Here is a 10,127-nt window from a genome sequence, read left to right as displayed (position 1 = left end):
ATTTTTGATAAACTTAAAGGACCAAAACTGCTCATGAGTATATTTTAATGCATAATATTATCCCCAACTTAAAACATAATAGACTATTTTTGTCAATTTCTGCAATAACAAAAGACAAGTAAAAGAAGTCGCAAAATATAAATACTAGCTTAACACAGGAGTGAATTTGCCTCTTCTTTTCATACTTTTATCATTATTGTCATGTAAAAGAATTAGATATCCGAAAACACACCAACTCTTTAAGCTCCCCTAATAGTAAATTTTAGATTAAAGTTGTACTGTAAAACTAAACAGTGTTATAAAGCACGCATGCTCAAATGCTATATAGCACGAACATGCAATAAATTCAGCCTCCAAAAAATTTAAAAAATTTAATTTGATACAAAGTGATAAACAATAAAATAAATGAAAACAAAAAATTAAAAATATAGTATCTTTTATCTTATAAATAATACTAGAAATATAAAACGATGGCACTGTTCGTGTGCTCACTTGGGCTGGCCGTCGCACTGTTAAAGAATGAAAAAAGTCCCTCATCGGTGGTTAATGAGATGGGTAATTTCTTTATATGGACTTTGACAATTCTCCCGGGCAATTTGCGTGATTGCCCTTATTCAGGGGTGCTCTTTAATTTTTGCCCTCGCCTAAAAAGCATAGGTTCTGGTTGACACCCGCTAGTCAAAAAAAAATTTTAAAAAATCGTAAAGAAAATTTGCGCAAAACTCTACCTTAAGGCGAGTTTGCTTTAACGCTTAGTTTGCCTTAAGGTAAAAGGCAAAGTTTGCCTTCAGGCTTAAGACTCTCCCTTCAAGCATAAGACAAACTCTATCTTGTGATTATTTTTTCTAATTTTTGACTGAGCAGGGTTCGAACCCGGAACCCATGTGTTTTTAGGCGAAGGGAAAATAATTAAAGATCAGTGCCTTTGAAGGACAATCCGGGCAAAAAAAATTATTCTCCCCTCATGAGCTAGCTTTTGAGGTTGAGTTAGACCCAAGATCCATTTCTTTATATGATATCAAAGCAGAACCCATCTCACCCGATATTGGGCCCCAAATTAAATTGCCCCGCTCCAAATGTACGGGCCTGAGGTGAGGTGTTGAAGTCCCTCATCAGTAGCACGCACATAGAATTTATAGCTGCAGAGAAACAAGAAAGCTTCTCCTCTACAAAATGGGTCATTTGCACTTTTGTCATTATTTTGTGCTGGTCTTTAATTTTTGTCCCTCAAGATGAACGACTTTCTAGCGGGGTATAAGTTTATATTTTTCGCATCATAATATCCACAAGTTATGTTATATCCTTTTGATGGGCATAATATCCCGCAAGTTATGTCGCTAGACATAAGTTCGCTTTTGAAAGGTAAAAATTAAAGACCAGTCCATTTGAAGGGAAATCCGTGCAATTTCTTCCTCAAAATGATATTGAAGTTGTAAGTCAATCTGCCCGGCCCCCATAACTTTCTTTGTCGGTTATTAAGAAATTTTGATACTTTGGTTGATGACAAAATTGCACATGCCAATTCAACTAAGTAAAAATATCGCCATTTTAAAAAAATAAAATAAAAATTCTGGAAATAGTACAGCTAGTTTTTGAATTGGGACAAATTTGAATGTTTCAGAAAAAACAAATGGACATGTATTTTGCCAGTTGCTTTCTTGGTCCCCTAGTAGCTGTATAAGGTGGACTGACCCTTGTATTTGGGTGTTCATCATTTGACCTCACGTGCCCAGAAATGACTTCCTGATTTCTCATTTGGTAGCTAGATATTGATAAGTAATATTTCCTTCGTCTCATAATAAATGGCACTTTAATAAAAAAAATTATCCCATAATAAATGTCATTTTAGAAAACCAAGACATAAATTGACTAATTTTTTTCAACTCTACTCTTAGACAAAAATTAACGAGTTAAAGTAACATCTAAATGATGATTGAAAAGGGTACACAGTAACTTGATATTGTTGGATTCCAATGTCAAAAGAATTATTACTTGTGCATGCTTCAATCGAAAAAAAGTAAATTATTTTTTATTATATAGAGTAATTTAGAAGCTTACATTGTATTATTGGTTTAATACGACATGTTTGTGGGCTAAGCACACTTATTATGGGACGGAGGGAGTGTACTTGTGTTGGGTTAATTTGCTATTTTTGGTAAGATGTTGTTATGGTCTGTATTTATTTTGGACCACAAGTTTCAAGAATCTTCCATTTCTTAAATTTTATGTATAGTCAAACACTATCACATAAATTGAGACTAAGGGAGTAATTTTAAAATGTGTAGTTAGTTTTCGTGATTTACACCATATTTTGCACTTTTATGTATTATCCCTTCAAAAAAATCGAAGGACGACTCATTCGGTTATGGACTTTTAGGTAAGGGGATCCATATTTTATAAAAAAAGTAAAAGAAAGTTTTTTTAAATAAGCTAGCTCCACCCCTAAATTTAAACACACTACTTATTTTCTCCGTGGTCAGTCATCAGAGAACTTTATCACTTCACTACATGAACTGCCAAATATTAAGTTTGTTTGTTTGTTTTTTTTTTTTTTTTTTTTTTATTTTATTTAAATGTTGAAGTGTATAAAGAGAAGTGGAATGAATTCTCTCTTTCTCACACACACACACTTACACCAAGTCCATTTCACACTCATATTTCCCCTTATACATGTCAAAACCCTTTACAACTCCATGATATTCTTCATTCAAATCTTAGGGAGGAAAATGGCTACTTCATTCTCTCTTCTCGTTCTTGTTTTGCTACTTCTTTCTTTTTCTCATGTCCTTTCATTGTCATCAAAGTTTTTCTTGCATTCTGGCCTTATAAGGTCCTCCAAATTCCCTGTAACAATGGCTGAAAAATTCATCAAACAACTTAACTTGTTCCCCAAACATGATATAAATATTGTTTCTTCAAAAGAAATAGCACCTGTTACTGAACAGAGACTATTTGAAAAGAAGTTGAATTTATCTTATCTTGGTGATTCTGGTGCCACTGTCCAAGACTTAGGTCATCATGCTGGTTATTATCGTCTTGTACATACTAAAGCTGCAAGGTTCTGTTTTTATCTATGATTATTATATTTCAATTCACATTATTTTGCAGTTGTTACTGTTCATTTTTTTTTCTGAATTCTATGTAATGTTTTCCTTGTCATTTGCTGTGTCTGCTTTACTTCGGTATTTTCCTTTTCAAACTGCTTGGATATGCGCTACTTGAGCCGAGTGTCTTCTGAAAACAAGATCTCTCTACCTGCATGAGGTAGGGGTAAGGTCTTCATACACCCTCCCCCAAAACCCCTTACACTGGGTATGTTGCATTGATTACTATATCATATTTCAATGTCATCATTGAGTTTATTTTTATTTTTATTTTTATTCCATTTATCAATTTTATAATGTTTTTAATTAATTCAAAATTAATTCTGTTTTTTTGGTTGTGGTGTAGGATGTTCTATTTTTTCTTTGAATCCAGGAGCAACAAGAATGATCCAGTTGTGATATGGCTAACAGGAGGGCCAGGATGTAGCAGTGAATTGGCGTTGTTTTATGAAAATGGACCTTTTCAAATATCAGCCAATATGTCTCTTGTTTGGAATGATTTTGGCTGGGACAAGGTGAATCTTCTTGTTTTTTTCATTCATTTAAACTATAGTTCATTCAAGAAAATTAAGTTTGGTTAGATTAGATATAAAGAGAACGACATGTTATTGTATTAATATCCAACCTTTTTTTCTCTATCATGCAAATTGTCTCCTTTCAACTACTAACTAATATTCTTTAATTCGACTTAAATGACTTCCAACTACTTCTAATTATGGATGGATAAGTCCCTTCTCCCTGCCCTTTTGTCTTCTTTTAATTTTCTTTCAATCATTGATCAACCAATTGCCGACAGCTACATTATCTTTTTGGCAATATAATAGCTGCTCATTTCTTCCTTTGTGTTATCTAAATGAATTGTTTTTGTTATCCTAGTTAAGAATTAATTAGAATAATACTCACATTAGTTATTGTGAATGGACAGGTATCGAACCTTATATATGTTGATCAACCAACAGGAACTGGTTTTAGTTATACTTCTGATGATCGTGATATTCGTCGCAATGAAACAGATATAAGCAATGACCTTTATGACTTCATCCAGGTTCGTTCCCCTTTTTCTTTTTCTCTTTTCAATTTGTTTGTTTTACTCCCAAAATACGAATTTTGATTCATATTAATACTAAATATAGGTTGTATTTGATAATAGGCCTTCTTTAACGCGCATCCAGAGTATGTAAATAATGATTTCTACATTTCTGGAGAATCATATGCTGGCCATTATATTCCAGTATTTGCTTCTCGTGTTCACCAAGGAAACAAAAATAAAGAAGGAATTTACATTAACCTTAAGGTAAACTTTTTTTTTTTTTTTTTTTTAATAAGTTATCTCCCGGTATTTTCAACAGTTATGGTCTGGACTTAGATACTGATGTCTATTTAGTCAATTATTCGATCAGGGATTTGCCATTGGCAATGGAATGACTAATCCTGAAATCCAGTTCAAAGCGTACACTGACTATGCTTTGGATATGAAATTGATCAATCAAACTGATTACGATGACATAAGCAAATTATATCCGAAATGTCAACAGCAAATTAAGTCTTGCGGTAATTCTTTTGTTCCACTTGGTGAATAATTTTTTTTTACACTATTAGTTTTATTTAATTCATTTTAGCCGGATGCATGCATTATTTTCCATGTTGCTAGTTCTACTTATTATGGGCAGTTCCATGTATTATATTTCAGGTGATTATCACCCAAACCATTCTTCGATGTAATAGCAGCTGTTCTTATCAACCGTTTTCTGTGAAAATATTGGTAGGAAATGGTGGTGAAGATGTTTGCTTGCATGCATTTCAAGATTGCTTTAACATCTTCAGCAGTATAATGGACATTGTGGGCGACAAAAATGTAAGAAAGCAGAAGAAAATTCAGTTTTTTTTTTTTTTTTTTTTTTTTTTTTAAGAGAAAACAGTCATATAACTAAAGAAAATTTGATTTCTAACCATCAAATGGAATATATATGACCTTTTACCTCCAGTATTATGATATCCGGAAGACTTGCAAAGGTGACCTTTGTTATGACTTCTCGAGAATGGAAACTTACCTCAACTATGACCGAGTTAAGCATGCCCTTGGTGTTGGTGACGACATTGAATTTGTTTCATGTAGTAGTAGAGTTAAACAGGCGTTGGGGACGGATATGATGAAGAGTTTTGAAGTTGGTATTCCTTCCCTTCTTGAGGATGGTATCAATCTACTCATTTACGCTGGAGAGTATGACCTTATGTGCAACTGGCTCGGTAAGCTTCATTCACCTGCATGCTAGTGACGAGAATTCATATTATTTAATAGGGGGTTGATTTCTCAGAGGATCACTCAACTAGTAGTTTACTTAACTCAGAAAGTCACCTTTCTTCTGGCAATTTCCTTCAACAAAGAAAACGACTTTCTGAGATAATAACTACTAGTTGAGTGACCATCTGAGAAATCAACTTTGTGTAACAGTTACTGGTTAACAACTAAAGCATCAGTTTGTTGACATATATTGACAGGGAACTCAAATTGGGTGCATGCAATGAAATGGTCTGGGCAGAGAGACTTTGGTGGTGCACCATCCATTTCTTTTACAGTAGATGGTGAGGAGAAAGGAGTTCAAAAAAAGCATGGACCTTTGACTTTCCTCAAGGTCCATGATGCAGGTCATATGGTTCCAATGGACCAACCTAAGGCAGCACTTGAAATGCTTCAAAGGTGGACACAAGGCAAATTGTCCTTGTAATAAGGTCATCTAGGTCACATGTGAACCATCAAACTTAAAAACACACTTTAGTGAGAAAGATATTACTAACAGTTTTTCCATCTTTATAGTTGCACCAACTCGAAGGGGAGCCTTGGAGCAACGGTAAAAGTTGTATCCGCGTTACTTATAGGTCAAGGGCTCGAGTGGGGGAAGCAGCCACTAATGCTTGCATTAGGGTAGGCTGTCTACATCACACCATTTAGGATGCGGGCCTGCTGCCCTCCCCGGATCCCTGTGTAAATGCGGGATACTTTATGCACCGGGCTGCCCTTTTATAGCTGCACCAATTCACAGAAAGACATGTAATCACAGTTCATTTTTTCAGGAAACCCTGTAATCTGTCAATGAAATATCAAATTGACGTGAATATTCTTCTTCTAAGATTGGATGAATTGTAACGTATAGTGAATCACATTGTTTACTCTTGAGATCTTCTATTCCTATCTTGCATTATGCATCATGCCAGTGTCGCAATAATTAATCTTGCAAAACCCGTTGCATCCTAGCATTTGGATACTCTTTACCATTTTTTCTTTTACAAAAAGCAGTTGGGAGCACCGTGCTCGAACTGTATGAAGGGATAAGAGACGAACACATACAAGGAAGCCATTGAATTTAATTTAAACGAAATTAACATTATTAATCTAGATTCTATCTTAACAAAGGTCAAGAACAGGTTGTCTCAGTATTTCTGTGCCCTAATAATAATCATATGATATCCCAATAGTATCATCAAAGCAAATACTTTGACATGACAATCAAGAGAAGCATGACACGATGCCGACCAATCCATACCTATCACAACGTCAAAATTCCGCATAGGCAGTACCAATAAGTCAACCTTAGTATCCCTATATGAACGGACACCACACGATCCCGATAAACATGGTCTACATAGATAGTCTTCCACAATAAAAAGTGACTCTAAAGGTCTCAACACCAGCTTCAAGAACACACTAACATGTGAGGAGACATAAAGAATATGTAGAACAGGGAAAAATAAGTGCCAAGGCTCTATGAGAGCAAATAGTAAGAATACTTGTGGCCATCTCCTCGGATGCATCTGCCTGGCGAGCCATACCAAAGAAATGGGGTTCTCCCCCTGCTCCGTGAACGGAAGTCCCCTGACCAATGATATTGAATTTCACAGAAACGTTATAGACAAGCCCAAAATCACAATATACAAGCTAATAGAAGTCTAAGAATTCAATTCGGACTTACAGAATTCAAAACGGACACTCGCAGATATTCATGTATGAACAGAAATACACTTGACATACCTAAAACATACAATGTTTACATATCAATTTTTTTTACTCTAGATGCATAACCAAAACCTGGACATACACAATGAACACAAAAAATCACAAATTATTAAAATTAAAAAAATCAAATACCTTAACGTGCTTCATTGTATTTCCAGCAGAAATAGTCTTGGTGTTGGGGTTTCAAATCCACAGTTTCCTCAACGAAATCATCAATCTTTTGATTTAGTTTGCGGGGACTAACTTTCCTTTTTGGATTTTAATACACGGACCTTTCCCATCTTTGCAACTTTTTGATAAGCATCCGTAATTCTCGTGAGATCCATGAGTGTATAATGACTAACTTTCCTTTTTTGGATTTTAATACTACAGACCTTTCCCATCTTCACAACTTGTACTTCAACTTTTGCCCTGACATTCCCCTCGTTTGAATATACTTTGCTGGTCATGCGCATTTTTTAGCGAATTTCACTGGATGAAATTGGAGAACTTTTCCCCTCGGAATCAACCATGGAAGGTTGCGATTGTGAAGCTTTATCCTGAGTTTCTATGGTAAATGCATGCAATTCAAAACTTGGCCAACAACAACAACATTATTCGGTGAAATAATCTCAATAATTCATAATAGTATTTAACATCAAGAAATTTCTAGAATTTAAATAATAAATAATCATAGGAATCATTTATATTGTGCATTGTTGTTGTCATAAAAGCTTATAGATCTTTGGGTAGGGCGTTTTGGAAAATATTTATGCAATTCACAATCCCGCTCTATGAATCCTACCTCGTGGGTCAGAGCGGCTGTTTTACGGAAGATCCTCGGCTCGAGTGCAGCAAAGCAACGTAGTAATGAAAGAGGAAATACGACAGTAAAGATAACATGGCAACCGAAAGGCTTTGCTGGTGAACCCAAAGCCCTCTTCTTCGACATACCGGAAAACTAAAAAAAATCAACAGGATTCCCTAAACAAATTAGGGAATTTGACAAAACAAGTAAGAATTTGGAAGAGAATATCACAACTTCAAAATGATTTTGAGAGAGAAAAAAAAAAGAGGGCGGGGGGGGGGGGCAGATGATAAAAATTTTAGAGGAAGAATGCGTAAATTGTAAGAGTGTTGTCAACGTGCAGTAATTGTGTAGTTAATTTTGGTAATTAGGGTTGTAAATTTTCCTAATGAATTTGTGAAAAGAATCCTACTATAACCAGGAATTGAAGTCCAAGCAAATATGACTAAACCAAACCGACCCATAACCTTTATTTATTTATGTGTAAATTGTCCTCCTTGGAAGAGAATACAATTACAGTTGGAAAAAAAAAAAAAGAAAAAAAAAAGGAAGCCATCGTTACCAAACATGTTGGTTACATCTTTGTTATGCAGATTGAGAAGCAAGTCCATCACCATCTGAAGCAAAATTGACATCTCTCTCATTGAGGTTTGTGTGTATATATACATATCTTTCACTAATTTCCATTCTTCTCCTTCGCAAGTCATTATTTGTAATCGGTTTAATTGTCCTAATCAATTTGTGAAAACCATTTAATTTTCCCAATGAATTTGTGAAAAGAAACCAACTATAATCAGGAATTACAGTCCAAAGTACTCCTATAAATTAGGTGAGCCTTGGAGAAAACATATGTTACTATAAACATCGAAACCCTATACTCACTCCTATAAATTAGGTGAGCCTTGGAGAAAACATGTTACATAAACATGTGAAGCTCGTTTGTTGGATACGGAGTTTAAGAAAGAAAAGATAGACTTTTAAACTTGTGGTGTTAAATGAATCACATATATCTTGTATGACTATAAATCATTGCATAAAACTAAATTATTTCCAAATATAGAAAGAAATCGTTCTTTTTGACACAGACTAATAAAAAATAGGTTCACATAAATTAAAACGGAGGAATTATATATTTGCATTACTTTAACCTCTTCAATATTCATATGAAAAGCTTTGTAAAGATCATTTGCTGCTAAGGAATTAAATTATGAATAGTATGTGCGGCAAAGTGATGAAACGCGATGAGGAGGATTCGCTTCCAGATGATATTATTTTTAAAATCTTGAGCTACTTGCCGCTTCGGTCTATGTACAGATTGAAATGTGTTTCCAAGCTGTGGAATACCCTATTTCTGCATCCATATTTCTTGTACCTTCATCATAATGGACACTTCCCGTACAGTGCTATTTACGCCAAGAATGCGAAAATCTTAAGGTGTCTCGATGTTGCCTATCCGGACGGACGGGGCTTTACCGAAATCTGTTTGAGCAGTCACAGCTTGCTGCTGCAGAAGAAGAACAATTCTCAAACTTTGAGTCACTGCATAGAATGCGCTCAATTGCGCGACGTGCTTCCAATCCCCAATCCACAAAATACTAGTTTGTGCATTACCCTCGAGTTTGTACCGTTTTTTAAGTCTAACCACAATTCTGCACCTAGTGCTGTCAAGTTGGTTTCTGTTCATGGAGATGGAAAAAACCATTCATTTGGTTACGAAGTTCTCACTCTCGAGATTGGACACCTAAATACTTGTCCTCGCTAGGGAGCCATTCCTTCAACAAAAGAATTCAGTACTGATGGAGGAGGAAAGAGGAAGAGCATTCAGTTCTTCTTTCGAATGGGGGTTGCTTATTGTATTTGGTATGTTGCAATGGAGGATGATGATCTCAATATAGAAGTTGATGTTCTGGATATGGTTAATGAGACCTACATTGGTCATATTACTTTCCCTAGAGCAAGTTTTGACTTCTCAAAGTTGAGCATGAGCAAAACTCATATCTTGGATTGTAATGGTCGCCTCTCGTTCGGTCAACTACTAAAAGATGAGCTCCATGTCTTGGTATTGGACGATCACACAAAGTTGAAATGGGCTGAAACAAAGCACATCATCAAGCTGCAATTCTCGAAACCAATGATGGATCAGCAGCTCATAACATTTCAAGTTTGCACTCACAAGTCTATTTTGCTCTTTCTATGGCACAAGGACAAGAAATCCTATTGTGAG

At 35.3% G+C, this 10,127-nt stretch overlaps 1 protein-coding gene across 3 annotated transcripts; it reads left to right on the top strand.

Annotated features, from left to right (window-relative positions):
• Window positions 1-2,615: 2,615 nt before the first annotated feature.
• Window positions 2,616-6,218, top strand: LOC132068618 (serine carboxypeptidase-like 48). 3 transcript variants are annotated; one of them, XM_059462260.1, is made up of 8 exons: window positions 2,616-3,058; window positions 3,451-3,619; window positions 4,030-4,149; window positions 4,255-4,398; window positions 4,505-4,655; window positions 4,871-4,959; window positions 5,090-5,351; window positions 5,604-6,218. In XM_059462260.1, the coding sequence occupies exons 1-8, from the start codon at window positions 2,694-2,696 to the stop codon at window positions 5,828-5,830; spliced, it is 1,527 nt and encodes a 508-aa protein (XP_059318243.1). In that variant the 5' UTR covers window positions 2,616-2,693; the 3' UTR covers window positions 5,831-6,218. The 3 variants fall into 3 exon arrangements, with proteins under 3 accessions (XP_059318243.1, XP_059318241.1, XP_059318244.1); XM_059462258.1 differs by having other exon boundaries at window positions 4,505-4,676; XM_059462261.1 differs by having other exon boundaries at window positions 2,916-3,270; window positions 4,505-4,676.
• Window positions 6,219-10,127: the final 3,909 nt, after the last annotated feature.

The sequence above is a fragment of the Lycium ferocissimum genome, chromosome 8 (assembly GCF_029784015.1).
Source record: "Lycium ferocissimum isolate CSIRO_LF1 chromosome 8, AGI_CSIRO_Lferr_CH_V1, whole genome shotgun sequence".
NCBI lineage: Eukaryota > Viridiplantae > Streptophyta > Magnoliopsida > Solanales > Solanaceae > Lycium > Lycium ferocissimum.
This window is presented reverse-complemented; position numbering and strand designations above follow the sequence as displayed.

What these genes read in the sequence shown, in the direction of transcription:
- LOC132068618 (XM_059462258.1), top strand. Translation starts at nt 2,694, where the DNA reads ATGATATTCTTCATTCAAATCTTAGGGAGGAAAATGGCTACTTCATTC. An exon ending in GAATTTACATTAACCTTAAG is followed by an intron (nt 4,399 to 4,504) that starts GTAAACTTTTTT and finishes TTATTCGATCAG; the next exon opens with GGATTTGCCATTGGCAATGG. An exon ending in ACATTGTGGGCGACAAAAAT is followed by an intron (nt 4,960 to 5,089) that starts GTAAGAAAGCAG and finishes TTTTACCTCCAG; the next exon opens with TATTATGATATCCGGAAGAC.